The following is a 21,997-nucleotide window of genomic DNA, read 5'->3' on the forward strand; positions in this document are numbered from 1 at the left end:
GGAGAAGGAGCAGTACCGGCCAGACATGGCGTGGCCTTGGCTGGGTGAGTTGGTCCAGTCTGGCTTCTTTGTCTGTAAAGTGGGGTGACAGACTGCAGCTCAAGGACAGGAGAGTTTTGACAACATCTGCCATGACCTGTGCTTGGCACCCACGCAGCCTGGAACTCTGGGGCTGGCACCCTGATGGAAGTGGGTGCCAGGCATCGGAGCCCAGACCCCGGGCACTGGGCAGGCTGGGAAACTTCTCCCAGCCCCCCACAGCCTCACCTGTGGCCTGGGCCACCCGGTCCAGTTTGGGAGTCTGGGAAGGCACAGACCGGCTGGGAACATGCATCGTCCTGCCGTTTGGTTTCCTTCTCGCGAGAGACAGTCACAAGTTCCCCTGGGCAGGCAAGTGAGCTAAGCCCGCACACAGTGCAAGAGCCCCCAGGGGCATGCAGGGTTGAGCCGAGCCCGGTTCCCAAGGGAGCTTGTTGGCGGTCAGCCTGCCCCCACCCCCTAGTCCTGCTCAGACCTCCCAGGGCCTGGCTGCCAGTGCCCCCAGGATGACAACGCCAAGGCCAGAGACCCCACTGAATCCAGATGGGGATGCTCTGGGCAGACTTGTCACCACGCTCTCCTCAGATGCTCAACCTCGCAGGCTGGCCTTGTGTAGCCCACCTGCCCAGAGGACCTGGTGGGTGGGGTCTCAGAGCAAAGACGCTATGGTACCATCAGGCCTGGTGCAGGACTTGGACCCCCAGGGCATCCCAGCCCCTCCAGTGCAGTGGTGTGGGGCCTGCTGAGGGCAGGAGGTCTCTTCTGGACAGCACAGAACCCGTGGGGGCTGGAGACCTGACCATCCCCAAGGGCTGTGAGGACATGGACTGAGACACTGTGTGACTCCAGCCTGGACTCAGTGAGACCGCAGCCATGACCTGCTGACCAGCCTGGCCTCTGGCATGCCCTTCCCCAAGACCTTGTCCCTGCTGCTGTCCAGTGCTCTGTCCCCAGGCACAGCTGCTGCGGCCCACACTCTCCTGCCACACTGCCTGTCTTGGGAGAGGGGCTGGCACACCCCTGTGGGTGATGCAGGGGGCATGGCTGGAGGTAGGGAGGTGTGTGGGAACCCAGTCAGGAGGCAGAAGTGCCTGAGCTGCACATCCTGTCTCCCTTGTGAAGATGAGGATGTGAAATGGGGCCCCGCCAACTGCCTTACCTATAAAGGGGGCTGGGAGCCTCAGACCGATCTGGCCACGGTGAGCACCAGGGGAATGCTGTCAGCCACCAAGTACTCAGCGGGGTGTGGGGTGTGTCAGCGACAGTGACAGGATCCTGGGAAGGATCAAGTGCCAGCTGCCACCACGGGCACGTGCGGCTTCAGGCGCAGGGCCAGGAGCAGTGCTCCCAGGCCCGAGGGCTCTGTGATGGACACAGCAGCCAGTGGAGTTTCCTAGACCACGTCCTGACTGTGGCTGCACCAGCACACGTGGCATCTGTTCTGGGAGAGACTCACTTTGATCAGTTTCTCGGCAGAGCTGAGACCCCAGAGGACAGCCCTTGCCCTGCCCCCACTGGGACAACGGAGAAACTGGGGTTAAGGCAAAAATAACTTCCTTCCTAAGGATGAGCATTTCTGAAATCCAGCTTGTTGGCCTCAGGCTAAGGTTCCCCACTGAGATCCCCACCCCCTGCCCCCAGCTCCTTAGGTTCCTGCAGAATGGGCGGCCTGTTCTCCAGCCCTCCCTCCAGAAGAGGTGGCCCAAGGCCGTGCCCAGGAGTGCAGATGCACCACCTTGCTGAACAGTGTCAAGCAAGGGTGTCAGGGCCAGGGGTCCTCCAGCTGGTCCCAGGAGGGGCTGTCTGCACCGCCGTTCCCTCCCAGAGGGGCAGTGATGATCTGCAAGCCTGGCCAGTCCTGCACCTGTCAGCAGCTTCCAGATCACACGCACCTGCGCCCTGCTGTTTGCTAATTTCCCATCAGTGACAGACAGCAGCCGGGCGAGGAGTAGGTCCAGGCTTGGATCAAGCTGGCAAGATTTAACACAAAACAGGTAGGAAGCAGTTCTCATTTCAGCTGAGGCAGAAATGGAGCGGGGCTTTGGAAGAGGCGTCCTCCCTCAAGGGCGAGGGTAGGGGGCCAGCGAGGCCAGAGGAAGGGGGACCCAGGGCCTGGACTTCTTCCTGGGCCTGGGCACAAAATGAGGAGGGGGAGCAGGACAAGGGAGCCCCAGGCCTTTCCAAGCAAGCGCTTCGGTGTCGCTCTGGGAATTTGGGAGTCGTAGATCCTCCCTCAGTCTCTCCCTGAAGTTGCAGGATGCTCGCCGCCCCTGTCACCCTGGCCTAGGGCTCTGCTGGACCCTTGCAGATGTGGGAATGGGCCTTTCTGGACCTCAGATCCCGTTGGTCATTGATTCTGATGTTCAGTGAACGCAAAGAGCAGTGATGTGTGTGTGTGTTTGGGGTGAGGGGGGCTGGCTGGCCACTCAGACTCCTGGGAGACAGCTCGGTCAGATGGGTAGAGCCCCTACCTGGGCACAAGAAAGTGCTGTGTGTGCCCACGCTGGGGCCCTGGGGTGGGGCACTGACCTGGTTGTATGGCCACCTGTGTCCATCTCGACTGCCCGGCCCCCTTGCCCCTCGCCCAGCTCCTGAGTCAGGGCTCCCCAAGGCCAGTGGGGGCTCAGGGCAACTGTGCGTTGCGGTTGGGCAGAGTAAACGGAAGAGCGAGAGCAAGGTTGACCACACCTGGACTGAGGCGCCCTGGTTCCTGCCCCTGTGAGGGACTGTGGGACCCAGGCCGAGGTCCTTCTACGAGGGGGCCAGTGTCCAGGTGGGAGGATGATCGCAGGGCAGAGGAAAGAGGCTGGGCCCCAGGTGCTGTCCTGGGCCCTGCACACCAGCCTGTAAGTGCCCCACCAGCAGGGGTGGCACAGCTGGAGGACCCTCAGTGGTCCCCCAGCAGGGGCTGCGGGTGCTGGGAGGGGAAAGAAACCAGGGACCAGCAAACAGACCGGCCAGGGTGGGCTGGGGAAGAGTGGGCACTGAGCCTGAGGGAGCATCAGCGAGGTAGCCCCAGGCTGAACAGCATGAGCTTCTGCTGTTTCTGGCAGGTTCAGGACACAGGTTCCAAGCCATTAGGGCCTGAGAACAGCCTCACCGCAGCCTGTTATCTTGTTTAAACAGCCCTTGCTGTTTGAAGTGCCAGGTCTGATTGTGCCGTTACTATGAGCGTCACAGTTGTCACTGGAGGGGGGCAGGGCAAATGGTGACTCTGACTTCTGGACCCGTCGGAAGTCCCCCCACCCCAGAGAAGCCCCATCTGTCGCTGGCCCAAGGCCTGCAGGGCTGAGCGCTGGCCTTTCCTGAGCCTTATGCCACCCCTGGCTGGGCTGCAGCGAGCGGCCATGGGAGAGGAGGAGAGGTGACGAGGGAGCAGAGGAGAGGGGAGAGGCAGTGGCTCTTTGTCGAGCCCCCTTCTTGTCCCTGCGGGGAAGGCCCGGTCCCCGCGGGCATCGGGACTATGAGGGCGCGAGGTGCGCTGCCCTGAGTTGCTAATCCCTTTATGCTCCCCGCTAATCTCCACCCTGCCTGGCGAGTCCTGTGGCCGCGGGGCTGCCCGTCTGCAGATGGCGGCAGAGGCGGGGGGGTGGGCAGTCAGCAGAGCAGGAGCCGGGCCACCGACGGGAACGCGTGGTGGAGTCGGGTCCTGGGGCTGCCACACAGACCCCACGGGTTTGAGTTGGGGAGATAAACCCTGAGGCTTCGTGCACCCCCCGGATCAGGGAGTTAGTTCCTGGTCGATTTAAAGCCAGAAGAGCACCTGTTTATAACCCCTTTTCCACGTGTTTTGCCGCTGCATTGTTCCACTGAACAACATAGCTGAGGTGAGAAGGGACACGGGCCACTGTCAGCAGAGCACCAGCGTGGCACAGGGCCTGCTGCAGAGAAGGAGGCCCGGCCCTGCCATCCTGATGCCCCATCATGTGTCCAGGCCCTGCCAGGGGAGGGGAGGCTGGTGGGGCGTGTGGACCACCCCACCAACCAGGTCAGGCCATCTGTGGGTCAGCCGGGGACAGGTGCACCTCAGAGGGAGGACACTCGGCACCCAGCCCCCTCTCACCACAGCCCCTCGAACACCTACAGCAGTGCCGTCTGGCCCTGCCCGCCATCTCCCCGAGTCCAGCAGACCCGGCACTGCGCTTATGGGCCGACAGTGAGCAGTGTGGAGAACAGGGCAGGAGGTGCTCGTAGCCACAGCGAATTAACAGAAGGAGTTGACGCAGTGACCAGGTACTTCACCAGGGGGTCAAGGACGGCCTCGGGGGCTGACCCCTCTGCAAGGGCCTGGAGGAAGGACAGCCCTGTGAAGGCCCCCGGTAGGATGAGTCAGGGGACCAGGTGGAAGGTGCAGGGTCACCCCACTAGGATGGAAGCCACTGAGGGGGTGGTGAAGGGATTTGGAGTCACATGGAGTCAGCGAGCAGAAGCAGGAGATTAAGGTGGTGGCTGTGGGAAGAAGGTTCCAGGTGTGTCTGGAGGTGCCATCAGTGGGACAGGAGACAGGCAGAGTCCAGGGCCCAGTACGGGCCCCCTGCATGCCACACCCAGCCCCCAGCCTGTGGGTGGAGGGTCATGCCCATGCCCGGGTGCCGCCTGCCCTCAGCTTGCTGGTGTGCTGGGCGGCAGGCACATGTGCGTGCCACCCTGGGGACTCTTGTGTTCTCTTAAGCCAGGACTGCTCCCTGCCCCTGCGTATCTGAGAGTGACCACCTGGGGTCCCGGGGAAGGTGCTGTGAGGGCAGCCAAGGAGCCAGGGAGGCCAGGCGTGGATGTCGGGCCCCAGTGCCCGTACTGGGGATGCTGGGCCTCCGGCCTCCTGTCACTGCCTGTCAACCATGTTTCTATCGTGACTCACTTCACTACAGCCCAGAATAACTGCTCTCATGGCTGGCAGGACCCAAAGCTCCCGGGGGGTAAAGTCCAAGGCCACCCAAGCAGTCGTGTGGGCCTGGCAGTGGAGCAGGCAGGCCAGGGATGGGTGCCGTCAGGGCTCCTCACTCTGGCCTCTCTCTGGGGCTGTCCCTGTGCTTCTCAGCCTGTCCCTCTTCTGTCACCCAGGGAGCCCTAAAGCTGAAGGGGGTCAGATAGAAGATGGTGGGGCTGGGGTCATCTGACCAAGGGTCAGAGTGCTGGGAGGCCCGGAACGACCCAGGGACATGGGAGGGTGGGATAGTAGGGTGCTGAGTGGCCAGAGGGGGACGGGTGCCAAGTGGCCCATGGCTGTGCCTGGTGGAGGGAGGGCAGTGGGAGTGGTGTGCAGCGGGGCTGTGCCCATCTGTCTCAGCCCAGGCATCCCGGGGGCTCACATGGGTACAGGTGGAAAGGAGCTGCTCGTGGCCACTTCTCTGAGATGGGCACCAGCTAGACACCTGGGCACCACTGTAGCCTCCACACTGGGGAGGAGTGAGGTCCAGAGCTACCAAGGACAGCTGTCCAGGCCAACCTGGCCACAGGGTGCAGAGGATGAGGCAGTCAGGTGCTCCCTCTGACAGCCTCCCCTCCCCTCCCACTCAGAGGCGCTGCAGCCAGGAGCAGGTCACCGGAAGGCCCTCCCCTCTTCCCTGCCCACTACCTCATTCCCCAAGGAGATTAGGGTCCCCCCCACACCCAGAGACCCTCCTCTGCCCTGCAACAAGTAGGCAGTGATGGACAGTGTGGTCTGGCCAGCACTCAGCGCCAGGCCGGTGTGCCCCTGTGGAGGGACGCCTGACCCAGCTCAGTGATTGAGCTTCTGCCATCCGTCTGTGTTGCTGTGCAAGGCTGAGGGTGGAGGCTTCCTCCCAGTTGCCATGGAAATGGCTTGCTGGGTGTCTGAGTACTAAGCTCAGCTGAGGGAGGGGAGGGGCTGCCCTGGGAAGAGCTGCTGTCACAGACTGTCCATTGGGCAGGACTCAGGGGCTGCGGTGCTCCTGAGCCTGGTGAACAGAGGGCAGCTCGGAGGCCCCATCACACACGTCTCCCTGTGGGCAGCTGGACCAGGACCACATCTGTGCAGGGCCGTGGTGACTCCATCCGGGCCTGGGTGGCTGAGCAGAGGCCCTGCCCTCACAGACACTTCCAGTGAGAAGGGGTGGAGAAACCTGGATCCCGGTGACAGCGGGGATCTGGGGCTGCCTGGGGAGGCCAGAGCACCCTGGCCATCCCTGCGGACATGAGCAGAGGTCTGGGTCATCTGTATTAGTTCCCACACTGAGCCTCTGGCAGGAAGGTGCTGCCTTGCTGTGTGGTGTCTTTCTGTCTGCCCATCTCCCGCCTCCTACTGCCCCTACCATGCACATCAGAAGCCCCTTGAGGACGGGCAAGTGTGCACCATGGCGTCCCCCTCAGGATCAAAAGGAGCAAGGCTGCCCTACACACAGCTGTCCATCCTGTCAGGGGAGTGGCCACAGACAGTCCAGCAACAAAGGGAGCCTGAGAAATTCTCGGCACTGAGGCGGGGCCCAGAGACGGGGAAGAGGCTGGTGAGAGAGGCTTCTCGGAGGAGGTGAAAGGCAAGGGACCAGGAAGGCCTGTGTTGGACCGTGCAGGGCCACAGTTCCCCACCGCAGCTGAGACTCCTCTGGGAGGAGAGTACAGCGTCCTAACCCTGACCGGCCAGCATCGTGTGCCACGTATGGCCCTGCTGGTCCCAGCATCCTTCTCCTCCCAGATCCCACTCTGTCCCCTGCTCTGGACAGCACCTCTCCCTCCTCCAGTCCCTCCCTGGGTCCCCATCCTGCTTATCCAGCCTTCCTGGGGATAGCCCCCACCCTCTGACCACAGCATTGCTTCTTGCCACCTGCACCCTCTTCCCGGGGAGACCTCCTGCCTGCACCCCTCACCCTGAGCCCCCCGACCTGGGACAAACTGGATCCCAAAAGGGAAATGGGCTCCAGAAGGTTGAGGACCCTCAGTGGATGGGAGGGGCAGCACAGGGCTCAAGCCACCAGGCAGCTTGCGGTCTGGGCCCAGCCTGGCCTCTGCCCCATGGAGCCCAGGGCCAGGGGCGCCCTAAGTGCATCTTCCACTTGCCTCCCACAGCCACCCCTTAGGGCCCCTGAGTACCCCCAGGCCACCCTACACTTCTCTGCAATTTTCCAGGAAGAGAGACAGACACATCCCTCTCTCACCCCCAGAGACCTGCCCCCTACTTCTTTGGGCACAAAGAATAAGCTGTTTCCCCAAGTCACCAGTGCTGTCCTTGGAGCAGGTTTATTCTGGAGGCCAAGACTGTTCTCACACCTTTCCACAGCTGCAGGTGCAGCTAACAGCCCCCCGCCCGTGCACCTGCTGGGGCTTTGGTACGTGGGTGTGAGGGTAGGGCATGCTCTCCTCCCTGCTGGAGACATCTGGGGACATTCAAGCCCAGACTCCTCCTGACAGGGTTCAGGGTGGGCCAGGGAGGTCTTGAGGGCTCCTACCGCCCACCAGGCCCAGAGCACAGGGCTCTGGGCCTCACCTGCCTCCCAAGCAGTGGAGAGGGGAAGGGACGGTCAGCAACATCCCGGCGATGGACCCCAGATGCCGACTGGGACCTGCCAGCTGACAGGCTGCCCCACGTGTGCCATCACCACAGAAGGAGCTCAGGGGGCCAGAGGCTTGGCTGTTACTGGTGAAGGTGCCAGCTTGCTGTCCATCCCTGACTGGACCTGCCCTCTCAGCCCACCCAGCCCGGGGGCTGCAGCCTTGCTGCCCAGTCCCGCCCTCGGAGCCCTGGTAGCCTGGCACTGTGGCCCAGGCCTGAGCTGCAGAATGGGCCACTGCGGGGCCAGCACCACCGTGGTGAATGGAGCTTATTCATGTCCACAGCCCAGCGGCTTCCAGCATGAAAAGCTGGATTCACGGTTCCCGAGAACAAACCCTCCAGGCTCTTCTATAGCAGGCAGACCTGGGCTTCCCAGACCCTAACAGAACCAAGAACTCAGATTAGGGAGGGGCTGGAGGAGGGTGGGCCAGATGGAAGGGTGTGGAGCCCACTGCGCGGCATGAGGACAGTGGGGACCCGGTGGGAAGGGTGCTTCCTTGGGCCTCGCTGGGCCAAGAGACCCTGCCATGGGCTCCCCGCCCCCCAGCAGGCCAGGGCCTCTCCCTGACTAACCCACCACCCCGCCCCGCCCTGCAGAGCCGGATGGCAGAGAGCCTGCGCCTCTTCGACTCCATCTGCAACAACAACTGGTTCGTCAGCACCTCTCTCATCCTCTTCCTCAACAAGAAGGACCTGCTGGCGCAGAAAATCCGGCGCATCCCGCTCACTGTGTGCTTCCCCGAGTACAGCGGCCAGAACACCTATGAGGAGGCCGCTGTCTACATCCAGCGGCAATTCGAGGACCTGAACCGCAACAAGGAGACCAAGGAGATCTACTCTCACTTCACCTGCGCCACCGACACCAGTAACATACAGTTCGTGTTCGATGCCGTGACCGACGTCATCATCCAGAACAACCTCAAGTACATCGGCCTTTGCTGAGGAGCCGGCCGCCCGCCGTGGCGAAACCGGGGACCGCTCCCCAGCGCACTCAGAGAGCAGCCCCGGGGCCGGGAACGGGCGGAGAGGCCCCCCGCCCCCCTCCTGGCCCCCACGTCTCTGCAAACACGAACATACATGGATAGGTTGCTAGGTAGGTAGACACACACTCACACACACGCGCACACACGGCAGATGGCAAGGCTCCCCCACGGGGCTGAGTTCCCCTGAAGACTTGAGGAGCTGTCGCCATGTTCACTCTGAGCCCCTCCAGCCTAGTCACCTTGCCTTCCCAGTGGCCCCGCTCTGCATGGGGGTCCGTCCGGGACCACGAGGAGGGGCGGCCAGCTCGCCAGGAGGGGGCGCTCTGCCGACCCACCAGGAGGAGAACCAGAGCTGGGCGGCCCACCTGCGCTGGAACCCCGGCCGCGAGGCCACCCGACGGCACCGACCAGCCACTCCCAGCTCTTTTTAAACGGCTTCGGAATACACAGCGAAACTCCACACGATAACACATGGCAGGACTTGACCCAGACCAGGCCAGCCGGGTTCCAGCTTTTCTTCTACCAGTCGGACATTTTATAAATTGAAACCTGGTTTTTTCTCCTCTGACATTGTTTTTTTTTTTCGGCCCGATCTCGTGGTGTTTCGCAGAAATACAGAAAATTTCCAACGCAGTTGAGTATTCTTTTTTAAATGCAGATTTTTCCAAACCTATTTTTTTTTCAGGTGGTCCTTTTTGTGTCTGGCTTGCTGAGTGTAAAAGTTGTTACCTGGACGAGTCTGTCCATCCGCGCCTGGCGGCGGCCTCGGGGGCAGCATTGTACATAAGCCCGCGCAGCGTCCTCTTGTTACTGGTGCGGTTTCCGCTTCGTTTTTATTTCCGAAAATAAGTGTGATGTATTTAAAGAAGGTCCTTCACCCAGGAGCGGATGAACAATAGCTAAATGTCTTGGTATTTAAAGAGTAAGTTGCCTGTGGCTTTTTGGCAAGTGGAGGAAGGGGAGGCCCGAGATGTGCCCGGTGCCCGCCGGCCCACTGAGAGCAGCCGCGACCCCTGTGAAGGCTCGGCCAGCCTCGCTCAGAGCCTGAGGGAGGCCCTTCCTGCCCCGGCCATGGCGCTGCTGCCACCATGAAGGACCTTGGCTGAGAGCCACTGCCAGAGCCCTCGCCAAATTGCATTCGGTGGTGCCGTTTGCCCGGGGTCGGTGCACAGGGCCGCAGCTAAGGACTTAGGAGAGGTCGAGGGGGAGAGAGGAGCTGGCGATCGCACGGAAGTCCAAGATTGTCTACTTCAAGAAATAAAATACCCTGAATGAGCTGAGCCTTGTGTCCGAGTGCTGTGTGCGCGGCTGACACGTGGGAGGGTGGCGGGGACACCTTCCACGCTACGTGCCTTTTTCTCTCCCTGCTACTCACATTTAGGAAAAGTCGCTTTGAGATGAATGTCGAGAATAAACAGCCCCAGGAGAGGAAAGAAGCTGCCAACAGGGGAGATGTTCGGGGCCCTTGTGTCCGAGGGGCTGAGGTTTGGGGGTAATGACAGCACCCACCCCGGCTGTACCCACCTCCGTGAGGGTCAGAGTCCTCCCCCCAGAGTGGAAGGGGTGCCCGGAGAGCCAGAAGGGTGCAGGGTGGGCCTGCAGGGTGTGGGGAGCGTTGGCTGGGTGGAAAACACTAGTTAGCAGTCAGGGAAGTTCACACTGCTCCTGGCTCTTTACAGAGTGTCTTATTTAATGCTCACCACTGCACAGGGGTGTTGGCGGTGACCCATTTTACAGATGAGGAAAGATGGTCAAGGATGGGGAGCAGGGGGGCCAGGTTCCCCAGGAGCAGGCATGGCCTGTGCCTCCCAAGACCTGGGTCCTTGCCCAGCTCTGTACCCGGACGGCCAGGGCAAGAGCCCACAGCGAGGTCACCTCCCCAAACCCAGGACCAGGCACAGAGCCCCAGCATTGGGGAGGGGACAGACAGACATTGGTGCAGGTTCCCGGCACTCAGATACTCAGACCGGCCCTTGCTTCCCCAGCCCTGAGCCCACGTGGGGATGCCCTCCACACCTTCCACGTCACCAGACAGCAGAAACCCAGGGGGCTCTTGTCTAGGAAGAAACAACCTGTGACTTCAAATCTTTGAGACTTATTTTTAACTTTAATGCCAACTGTGAAAAGAGCAGTAATCTCACCATGAGCATCTTTAGCTAAAAATACACAAAGAATAGAATTCTCTCTCCTGCCCCGATGTGTTCACAGGGTAGAGGAGACTTCCCTGGGACGGTGCTCCGCCAGCACACAGCAGTCGGCCTCTCCCCTCCCGTCCCCTCGCGCCCCCCCTCGGTCTCCGCCCGCATCGGTGCTTCCTCTGACCAGCCCACTGCATTCCCCACGCTCCACTGATCCCTCTGCTGGTGTGACCGCCCCCATCCTCACCGCCCAAGGCCCATCGTCCCTCGGGGCCCAGCTCCCCGGCCTTGGCAGCCCCCTCCCTCCCTCACACCACCTATCAGAGCACCCATGCCTGGGCCAGGAGGGAAGGGGTGTCTGCACTATCTGACCCACCTCCTTCCCTCGCTGGCTGCCCAATCAGGGTTCAGCCTGAGGAAGGCATGAGCTGAAGTCCAGGAGGGGCCCAGACGCCCGCATTAGCTGGGGAAGTGAGCTCGGGACCAGCAGAGGGGACGGCGATGGGGCTGGAGTTGGTAGAGAGCGGCCTTAAGGAGAGAGGGTCCCCTGTGCAGGTGGGACCATTGAGGGCTGTCAGGCTGAGGACGTGCCTGGAGCCCTGGTAGCGGCACTCCTCACCCTGTGGTGTTGGGGCCGGAGGAGCAGGGGCAGCACTGGGCCACCCTCTCTGGGCACTGAGGGAAAGGGGGCAGAACAGGCCAGGGCTTCTGCTGCTCCCAGAGCCCAAGCTCCCTTGGACACAGCCACCCCGATCTCCCTCCAGCCCAGAAGGTGTGACTCCAAGAATGCCCCTACCCAGCCCAGCCCTGCCCCTTCCTGAGTCCGCAGGGCAGAGGCCCGAGTGCATCCTCCCTGCCTCCGTCCCACACTCTGGGCAGGGAGAGCGCCTGCTTCCACCCCATGGCCCCACCCAACATCCAAACCCAGCAGCACACAAGCAGTCAGTGACAGCGGTCCCTGCTGCCCTAAAGCTGAGCCAGCGGCCCTCAGCTCCAGCACCTCTCAGCTCCAGCACCACGAGCACCAGGCAGGGCTTGAGGACACAGTCAGAGGGCCCGAGTTGGGGAGTGGGCCTTCCGGGGGCCCTAGAGTCCAGTTACAGAGGGATACTTGGTGTCAACCCAGAGCCCTCACCTACGGGACACTCTGTCCACACGGGGTTGGCAGAATAGGGAGGAGATGGGTTCCTCCAGCATCCGTGGTGTCAGTCCCTCGAGGCCTGGTGGACTGGGAGCCTGACATGCCATCGGGCCTAAGAGGAGGAGCAATCCCGCCAGGCAGGCACGGTCCTGTGGCGCCCCCTGCTGACCATGCTGGGAAACCACGCAGCCAGCGGATGCCAGGGCCCAGGAAAGGCTTGTCCCCCACAGACACCCCAACACATAAGTCGAAGGAGCGAGGGACCAAATGAGCAAAGAGCATTAGGAGAACAGCTAACACGTCGTCCTTTCAAATACTGCACAAAACCTGCTAAACAACCAGGACTCGTTGAGTGTCAGCGCTCCCCTGGGTGCAGAGGGTCCTTCTGGTGTGGCTGTGGACAAAAACCCGTACCAGTGACCACCAGCGTGAGAGCCAACTGCACCCCAAGTGCAGACCGTCCTGGCAGGACCACAGGCCCCTCTGCTACCTGGTGCTACTCGGGCTTTTTTACTGCCCGAGGCCCCATGCTGGAGAGCGGAGCCCCTGAAGTAGACGCCCTCACCCCACCCAGGCCCCCACCCACAGGCCCCGCAAGGACACCCCCTAGGACACAGCCACATCAGCCAACTTGGAAGCCACTGCACTCGGGGCCCCCTCAGAGGGACTTCCTGGGGCACCTGCCACACCATATGTGCTCCCCTCCATCTAGCAACCCCCCCCCCACTGCCACACACTCCTCACCAGTGTCCCTCTGGGCACATCGCAGACAATGAGTAGTGATTTGGGGGGCCTCCAACGAGGCTTGTCAGAACCACGGCCCCCCTACTCCCCGTGGGGTTCCCAGCACTTGTGGGTTCTGGAAAACTTGGCAGGGAGGAGACAGGGAGGCCAGTACACCAGAACCCAGATGACCATAGAGCTTTCATCATTAGGACGGTGTTGCCTGGCAAGGTCTAGACAAGAAGGCTTCAAAGCAAACCAACCAAAAACCCATCCCAGGGACCTTCTCGAGCTAAATGTGAAAACGCTTTCACTTTTAGAAGAAAATATAGCAGTAGACGACCAGGAGTTCCTAGCACCAGTGTCTCTTAAGCAGCACCCCCTAAAAAAGCCACAAAGGACAGGACTGAAGAAAGTCTACATTCAAATGAAAACCTGCTGGGCCAACGAACAGTGACAAGCCATGCAAAACAGCCCCGGGGAAATTATATTTGCAGTGTGTGTGACCCACAAAGGGCTAGAATCTGGGATAAATGCAAAACTCCCTCAAATCAAGGAGAAATGGAAAAACAACTCAACAGAAGGGGTTCTGGCTCCCGGAGGCACCAGGCAGGAGAGGTGACGGAGACAGCGCCAGGCAGAGAAGACGCCCCTCTCTGGGTCTCGGGGCACAGCAGAGCCACACGATAGCCACAACACACAGCGCCCTGCCGGGCTCTCCAGGCTGCAAGGCCACCGGAAAAATGGCCGCCCAGAAGGCCTGCCTCTTCCAGCCCCACGACACCCTCTTCCCAGGGAGGGAAACCTGAGCAGGAATGTTCAGGAGCCCAAACCTCTGCATGCCTGTTGACTGGGCAGGGGTGAGTTTACTGCATGTAAGGGCGGGTGGGCCGGAATTATAATCACGAAATAGAGCCTGTGACAGAACGTAGGTACATCTCTGAATCGTAACATTGGGATTTTTAAGGACCAAAGGGATCCATCAGGAAGATCCTTTTACACAGAGTTTTAAAAACACTCAAAGCAAGATCTCTAGATTAGTTACATCTGTGGTCAAATACAAAGACACGTGTTGGGGACACAGTCACCAATTACTGGCCACCCCAGGGAGGGTGAGAGAAAGGGGGCTGGGTTGGGGAGGTTCACAGGGGACTTGGACTGCATTTATTTTTTAAGCAAAAATCTCAAGCAAATACGAAATGTGGTGGGATATTACAATTGAGCACAGCTGGTGATGGCACCTGATGCCCGCTGTCCTCTCTCGCTGAAGGCTTGAACAGGTCACAATCACTGTGAGAGCCCTGGATGAAAACAGTCCCCTCTCTACACCCAAGAAGGAAGGTTCCTGTGTGGTGGGCCAAGGGATTTGTGGATCTCAGCCCCAGAATCGGTCCTTCGTGGAGATGCCCCAATATTCAGGGACCATCAACCATGGTCGCCCAGGAGAACCAGCTAAGGTGCGTTTAAAGAAGATGATGGGTGGGATAGGGTGGTCTCTTTAAAAAGACCACCAGGAGTTCTGCTGTCAGGTCTAGCGCACCCAGCCAGGTCTGGCGGAGGAGGGGATGGACTGGTGGTGTGCACATGCCCAGCCCCCAGGGCTCTGCACCGGATCCGTTTCCCTCCTCTCTGGGACCTCAATCAGGGAGTCCTGTGCTACACGCTTGGCTAGCTTCTTCCCACTTGGCCCTCACTTCAGGCCTGAGATGGGTCCCATCAGCTTCACATCCGCGATGAAGAAATAGCCCATCCCGGGGTACACAGGGGACAAGGTGAGGGCAGCAGGAACCCAGTCTGGCCAACTCCTGGCCCACAACATCTCCCTGTCCCTCTTAAGGCACACCCCATAAGGCCTGATATCATGCCTCTTGGAAGGAGCCCCTTGTTTAAAAATGCTCATTGCACCATGTGACAGGATGGGCGTCAGTGTGACATGAATCTCAACCCTGCAGCCAGTGAGCAGGTGGCCGTTAGCCTGGACTCAGCATCTAATTAGCTGGAGCGGTTAGCTGGAGGGGACAGCAAGCCAGCAGGTGGAGTTTCTAATCCTTGAAAACATGCCATGACACTGCTCAAAAGAGGACACTTACAGGGTGATAGCCACCAGGGAAATACAAATTAAAGCCAAAATGAGACGCCACCCCACACCCACCAAACAGATATAAGATCAAGTGTGGGTGAGGACCCGGAAATCCTGGGGTGCTCCTACACTGCTGGTGGGAGCTAAATTGGGATGTAAAGTTACCCCGGGCCTCGCCATTCTTTCCAGGATATATCTCAAAACAGACACATACACGTGTCCTTCGAAGGACATTTGTAAGGACGTCAGTAGCCACTGTATTCTTGGCAGCCACACGCCAGAAACAATGCAAATATCCATCGGCAACAGAAGGGACAGATACACTGTAGTGTACGCCTACAGTGTGTGTGCCACGCTCCAGCGCAAATCGGCAGAAATCGGTAACGCACAACATGCGTGGGTCTCAGAGACAAAGCGTTAAGCAAAAGAAGCTAGAAGCAAAATAGTTCAAAGAGGCATAAACTAACCTATGACCTTATAAACTGAAGATACATGGAACCGCTTACCTTTGCGTGAGGGGCAGTCACTAGCAGGGGCAGGTGCTGGCCACATTCTACATAATTCTTGGCCTGGGTCGTGGTTCCTAGCAGGGGCACGTTTACTTCGTACTGTGTAATCAAGCGTGTGCTTTTTCAACATGTGTATTGTTCCTTGATAAAAGCATGACTTTTTTTTAATGTACTCTAGACTGTAATCAGCGTGGCAGGCGCCTGACCAGGACGGAAGACCCAGGGGCGTCCCAGCACCTAGGGCGAGCCTACCTGCAGGCAGCTGGGCCAGGTGCTTGAATGCCAAGTGCATGTTCTCCCGGCAGGTCGGCTGGGGGTCATTCAGCAGGTAGGACAGGGCGTGGATGATGTCATGCTCTAAAAAGCCATCCCTGGGGAAGGGAAGTCGGATTTATTTATTTTTATTGAAGTAGAGTTGATTTACACTGTCGTGTTAGTTTCAATGTACAGCACAGTGATTCAGTTATATATAATATCCTTTTTCATATTCTTTTCCATTATAGATTATTACAAGATATTGAATATAGTTGCCTGTTCTATACCATAGGTCCTTGTTGTTTATTTTATATATAGTAGTTTGTATCTGTTAATCCCAAACTCCTGGTTTATCCCTCCCTACCCACCTTCCCCTTTGGTAACCATAAGTTTGTTTTCTATGTCTGTGAGTCTGTTTCTAGTTTGTAAGTAAGTTTATTTGTATCTTTTTTTTGATTCTACATATAATTGATATCATATGGTATTTGTCTTTGTCTGACTGACTTCACTTTATATGATAATCTCTATGTTCATCCATGTTGTTGCAAATGGCATCATTTCATTTTTTATGGCTGAGTAGTATTCCAGTGTGTGTGTGTGTGTGTGTGTGTGTGTGTGTGTGTGTGTGTGTGTGTGTGTGTGTACGTACCACATCTTCTTTGTCCAATCATCTGTTGATGGACATTTAGGTTGCTTCCATGTCTTGGCTATCGTAAATAGTGCTGCTATGAACATTAGGGTGCATGAATCTTTCGGAATTGGAGTTTTCTCCGGATAAACACCCAGGACTGGGATTGCTGGATCATAGGGTGAGTTTTTAAAGGACTCTCCACACTGTTTTCCATAGTGGCTGCATCAAATTACATTCCCATCAACAATGTAAGAGGGTTCTCTTTTCCCCACACCCTCTCTAGCATTCACTGTGGACTTTTTAATGATGGCCATTTTGATTGGTATGAGGTGATACCTCAATATAGTTCTGATTTGCTTGGCAAGTTGGATTTAGACACAGCTAAGACTGTGCCCAGATAGGACCCAGTAAGAACCTAGAGTCAGTTGCCCGCCCTCACCTCCACCTGGAGCCTGAGCCCAGGTGACCAAAAGAAAGCACCTTCCCCAGATCCGTCTCAGATGGGAACTGTGAGGGTCCACCTGAGTCCTGCCAGGTCACCTCGGATCTGTCTACAGTGGGAACCGTGAGGTTCCACCTGAGTCTTGCCAGGTCACAGCAGGAAAGGGCACCCCCACCAGACGCCAGGCTTGTGCCCCACCCACCACTCTGTCCCAGCACCCTGCTTGGTGCAAAGCCTGTGTGTCGGCACCACCTCCCCACATGCACCCCGTTCATAGTGACCCATTGGGCCAGGGATGTGCAGGGATCGGGCTGACCAATCCCCTTCCCAGATCCTGCAACCAGAGAGGAGCCAGGGAGCTGGGAGGTCCAGAGGACTGAGGGGCAGAGGTGGTCATCTGCAGATGGCTCTGCGCAAGCAAGTGTGTCAGTTCCCAGAGACTGTCTGTGGGGAGAGGGTAGCAGCAGCCCCCAGAGAGAGGAGCGCCCCAGGGCCCCCAAGCCCCAACTTGGGGCTGAGCACTTCACCTGCATTAATACATTGAACTCCCTGCCCTGCAAGCAGGTCATTCAAAGTCATTCAAGGGCTTGCCACCCAACAGAGGGGTGCAGCTTCAAAGTGTGATGCTGGTATCCAGGGACAGCTGCCCACCTGCCCACGTTGTGGGTTGCCATAATGGAGAGCACCTCGGTGGTCTTGATCCGCACCATGTCGTTGGTGTCCTTCAGCAAAGCTTTCAGGCTCTCCAAGCAGCCTGTGAGGCAGAAAAAAGAAAACCCCTGAGCATTTACCAGGCTCAGAAATTGGCTAACCTAAAGGTGGACAGGTGAGCCAATGTCAGGAACCAGAGAGAAGCAGAGCTCCCTGGTCTTGGGGCGTGGGGGCACGGTGTGGGCTATGGAGTGTTTCAGAGTCACTAGCGGGGGCTCTGGGTGCTGGAAAGGCTTACCCCCAAGCACTCAGTCATCCAAGCCCCCTCGTGAATCTCCCTGCACACTTCCTACCGGTGCCTTCCTCCCAGCCCTCCACGGGGCTCACAAAAATGTCCTTTGCATTTGAAGAGACTGGAGGTCAAATTCCAACCTTGTCACCAACTAGTCATGTACCCCTGAAAGGGTTACATTTCTGATGCCAGAGTAAGCACGTAGAAATCCCACTTCATTTATTTATGGGGCAACTGTAGCCTCACATCCCTTCTCTCCGAGTCTCTGTCTTCTTATCTGTTGGTTGAGATGCTCCTTCCCTCCCAGGGCCAGTGCTACGACGACCAAGATAACACTGGTGGGGCACATGCAGTGCTGCTGGCCCAGAGTCGGGCTCATTAAATAGCAACCTTTACTACTGAAGCTCCCTGCACTGTCTGGGGCCAGGCCGGGACCACCACGCCCTGTTTGGTGGGTCTGTGGCCACCTCATTAAGTCGTAGCACAGGAAGCACACCGCTGGTGGTGTTCATTAAGGACTGACTGACCAGCTGGAAGGGATACTGTGAAGGGGCCAGTTCAGCTCTTCCCCCCTTGAGCTGCTCTGTCTGTCATTCCAGACCCTGGTTATGGTCACCTGGGCCGTGACACACTCACCTATGTGGATGGCCACGTAGACATGCTCGGGGTCATGCATGAGGTCACACAGAGCCATGAGGGCTTTCTGCCTCATCAGCAGGTCCTCCGACTGCAGCTCCTCATTCAGCTTGGGCAGCGCCCGGCAGCCGTAGGCAATGGCCGCCTGGCTGGGGTTGACATCGGGGGGCAGGTACTTGGAGATGCGGGTGTGGGCCATCTTCCCACGCCTGCGCAGGGCAGCTCTGTAGCTTTCAAAAGGAAGCTCTGCAGGAACCACTGAGTAAGAGAACCCAAAGTTGTCTTTATGGTTACTGTGATTTAGCAGCGACTTCTCATTTGAGCCTCAGAACAGTGAGGGCAGTTGGGTGGGTATTTTTAATTCTATTTTACAGATGAGCAAACTGAGACTGAGAGCAATGAAGGGATTGGTTCAAGGTCACAGTGAAGGCAGCCCAAACTGCAAACTCCAGAGTTCTCCCAATATGTTGTAGGCTGGGCCTTGGGCTCAAGGCACGGAGAAGACAAACCAAACTAAACAAACAGTGATAGGACAGCTACATTTAGTGCTTATCTGGTGCCAGCAAGCCCTAATATCTAACTCAGCTACCCCAGGAGGAGGGGACTTCTATTACCCACATTTCATGAAGGAGGAAATTGAGGTTTAAGGGAGAGGAACTGTGGAGGTCATGAACTAGGCTAGGAGCCAACATTCAAATCCAGGTCTAGTACTTTCACCCATCAGGGACCCACAGCCAGATGCTTCTGGCGCATCCACAAAGGAGGCGTTAAGGTTAAAGTATGATTTATTTTTATGACTCACACACAAACACACTTTGAGAAACCACAGGCGGGATGGCTTAGTAGTTAAGAACGGGCTCCAGGCCCTTAATAAGTTGCTTCCTCTGTGTCTTTCTGCAGCTCAAAAGGGGGATGATAGCAGCACGTCCCTCCCTCCCAAGCTGGCACATTCGCTGGTATTCATGAGCCTGGCACTCCAGGGCTTCAGGTACACTGGCTGTGTTATTATTATGCTGCTGCTGGTGGTTATGGCCTTTAGTGATAGTGACAAGCCCCCGCCCTGTGGGAATCTACTCCAGTAACCAGGTGAGCGGACCTTGATTCTAGGCACCAGATAACTAGGGAAGGAGGAGAGGAGGGCCGGGCTGGAAAGGACGTGGCCATTTTCTATGCGGTCTTCCCTGGCAGGGAATGGTGGGCGCCGGGGACAGGGTCCTGCCCTCCTCTAAGGGGCACAGGCGGGCTTGGGGTGGGAGGGCGCGAACCCCGTTGAGAGGGTCTTGGTGGGTCTAGGGGCTCCTGTTCCCCAGCCTGTGTCAGCCGCGGGCTCACCTGCCTCAGCGTGCGCGGTCCTGGTAGTGCGCGCCCGTTCCTAGGCAACCCGGTTGCCAGGCGACTCTGGCAGCGGCCGCCTAGCCTCTCTCGGCTCACCGGGCGCCCACTGCGCAGGCGCGAACAGCCTCGGGCCAGGGCCCGCTGTAAAGTAGGCACGGTGAGACTTTACTGGGTTACTGCGGGGAACAAAGGCTGCTCCGCTTTGATCGTAGTAGAGAAGAGATGGGAAGTGATTGTGGACGGCCTTCTCTGTACTGGGCACTTGGCATGCCATTAATCCTCAGAGCAAACCTGTGAGGTGATAGCATTCTCCACTTTACCCATAAGAAACTCAAAGAAGTTCGGCAGCTTCCCTCGATCACACAGGGCTGATCCCAGGACTGCTTAGCCCTGGCTCATGCTCCTTCCTCAGCGGGATGGCTGGCTGGCAGCGACACCGGTCTGTCCCTGCAGTAGGCTCAACACACTGCTGGCCGGAGCAATTGTTCTTAAAGCAAGCCGGACTCAGCCATGGCCTACATAAAACCCTTCCAGGGTTCTCCATCGGTCTCAGGACAGAGTCCAGACTCCTAGCCTAGCACTCGAGGCCCTGTGTGATGGCCACCTCCAGCCAGGCTGTTTCTCTCTTAATCCCTTAAATGGTCAACTCTTTCCTGCTGCTGCGCTGCTTGTAACACTAATCACGTCCTTGTCCTTCAGGACACAACGTGGTGTACTCTTCCTCCACAAAGCCTTTAATTTAATTTTTAAAAATTGTCCTTCCATTTTACTGTTTTTCAATCTTTTTTGTTACCTTTGAAAATATACACATAACATTCTATGTAGCATATACATGTTAATTTGTGAACCACAGAAATATAATAAGCACCTGCCAGTTCACCACAAGAACATGATCAGAGCCTGCAGCCCCTACCCCTATTCCATACCCGGGTCTCCTCTCCAAAGCTGCGGTCTCATTTTTGTGATTATAGTCTTACAAATGCCACTGGACACCATCTAGCCACACATGTCTCTCCCTGCCAACAGAAACTAGCTCACAGAAGCTCAGTGACTCAGGTCAGCTTTTAAACAGCCATTAATTATGGAAATTAATTTTGTAGCATGAGTTCTAGAAGCCAGGCATATGATATTCAGGCATCATTAGGTTTAGAACTATGCAGATTAAGGTCAGGAAATGGTAGGCATGTCCTACCCTTCACTGCAGGGCAATCAAATGCCCAAGTTACAGCCAGAGCGCTTTCTTGTGCCCTGATTGCAGAGAGGAGGAGGTGTCTTGTGGCAACGACTCGAAGGCATGAAACATGCCAAAGTACATCTGGGCTGACCTGGAAGGACCGAGATGGGGGTATTATTGTAGTCTCTGAGTTCCAAATTGTTTATTTTCATTTGAATTATTTATGAATAAGCACTATAGACACATAGAGGAAAATCCAAAAAGTATAAAAGTATAAAGTCGCCCTCCCTCCTTGGTCCCCAGCCAACAGTTGTTCTCATCTGTGACAACCACTGGAATCTTTCCAGCAATAAACTAAATTTATGCAAGTAAATATAATGCACTTACTTTTTAGTGTAACGGCAGCATACTTCAAACACTGTTCTCCGCCTTCTTTTTTTAAAATGTAATATTCGTTCACTCATTTAACATTCACTACATTTCCGCTATGTGCAGGCACTGTTTGGCCAATGCAATAAATAATGGAGTAAACACAAGAACCCCTGCTCTCACTGTGCTTGGTGGAAGGAGATAGACAATCCACATGAACAACAAGTTACATAATATGTTAGAAAATAGTAAGTGCCTGGGAGAAATAGAGCAGAATAAGGAGTTGGAAGGATGCGGAGATCGTAAGTAGGATGCCTCATCTAGAGGTGGCATCTGAGCAATGTAGATATCCGAGGACAGAGCATTCCAGGCCTAGGAGACAGCCGATGAAGGCACTGGGTGCCTGGCGTGTTGGAGAAACAAGGAGATCAGAGGTGCATATGTGGGATGGGGGAGGGGAGAAACGGTAGAAGATAAGAGAAGAAATGGGGCAAATCACATGGGGCCTCTTGGGCTATCGTAAGAACTATTAATCTGAGAGCGATGAGGAGGCATTTTTGGAGCCGAAGATTGACGTGATCTGATCTGGGATCCCTAGAGGCTGCTGAACTGGGAATAGGATAGGAGCAAGGATGGAAGCAGGGGGAATCAGTTAAGGGGAGAGAAGGTGATGATGGTTTGGACCATGGTGAGATCAGTGGAAGTGGGAGGGAGAGAAGATACTGGACAAATCTTCAGGGTAGAACCTACAGGATTTATTGATAGATCAGCTATGGGATGTGACGAAAAGAGGTCAAGGGATCTTGAGATCCCTCCATATTAGAGATAAAGAAAAACACGAAGATTTTAGATAACCGGAAAAAATCATATATGATATATTGTAGAAATAAATCCTTAAACACTTCAAGTAATTCTCTCCCCGTTTGAGCCATCACCCCTCCCCAGCCACGGTGATGTCGGGGAGGTCAGGTGCGCAAGTCTCTCGCCAGGGTCAGCCCCGCCCCGCCCCGCCCCGCCCCGCCCCGCCCCGCCCCGCCCCTGGCCGCAGTGGCCCCGCCTGTCCGGCCCCGCCCTTGTTGCCATGGCGATAGC

General features: G+C 57.1%; 2 protein-coding genes across 4 annotated transcripts in view; one reads left to right on the plus strand and one right to left on the minus strand.

Moving 5' to 3' along the window:
* GNAZ (G protein subunit alpha z) overlaps positions 1-9,809 on the plus strand; it is a 36,120-nt gene extending 26,311 nt beyond the window's left edge. For all 3 annotated transcript variants that reach the window (XM_074356178.1, XM_010955427.3, XM_074356179.1), the window contains exon 3: positions 8,144-9,809. In XM_074356178.1, the coding sequence (XP_074212279.1) occupies positions 8,144-8,488 (345 nt within the window). In that variant the 3' untranslated portion in view covers positions 8,489-9,809. The remainder of the gene's footprint in view (positions 1-8,143) is intronic.
* Positions 1-19,452, minus strand: part of RSPH14 (radial spoke head 14 homolog) — a 53,878-nt gene extending 34,426 nt beyond the window's left edge. Inside the window, exons 1-4 of the mRNA XM_074356180.1 lie at positions 19,360-19,452; positions 18,028-18,285; positions 17,100-17,202; positions 15,373-15,491 (exon numbers count right to left, since the gene is read on the minus strand). Coding sequence (XP_074212281.1) covers positions 15,373-15,491; positions 17,100-17,202; positions 18,028-18,226 — 421 coding nt within the window. The 5' untranslated portion in view covers positions 18,227-18,285; positions 19,360-19,452. The remainder of the gene's footprint in view (positions 1-15,372; positions 15,492-17,099; positions 17,203-18,027; positions 18,286-19,359) is intronic.
* Positions 19,453-21,997: the final 2,545 nt, after the last annotated feature.

This window comes from Camelus bactrianus, chromosome 32 (assembly GCF_048773025.1).
Source record: "Camelus bactrianus isolate YW-2024 breed Bactrian camel chromosome 32, ASM4877302v1, whole genome shotgun sequence".
NCBI lineage: Eukaryota > Metazoa > Chordata > Mammalia > Artiodactyla > Camelidae > Camelus > Camelus bactrianus.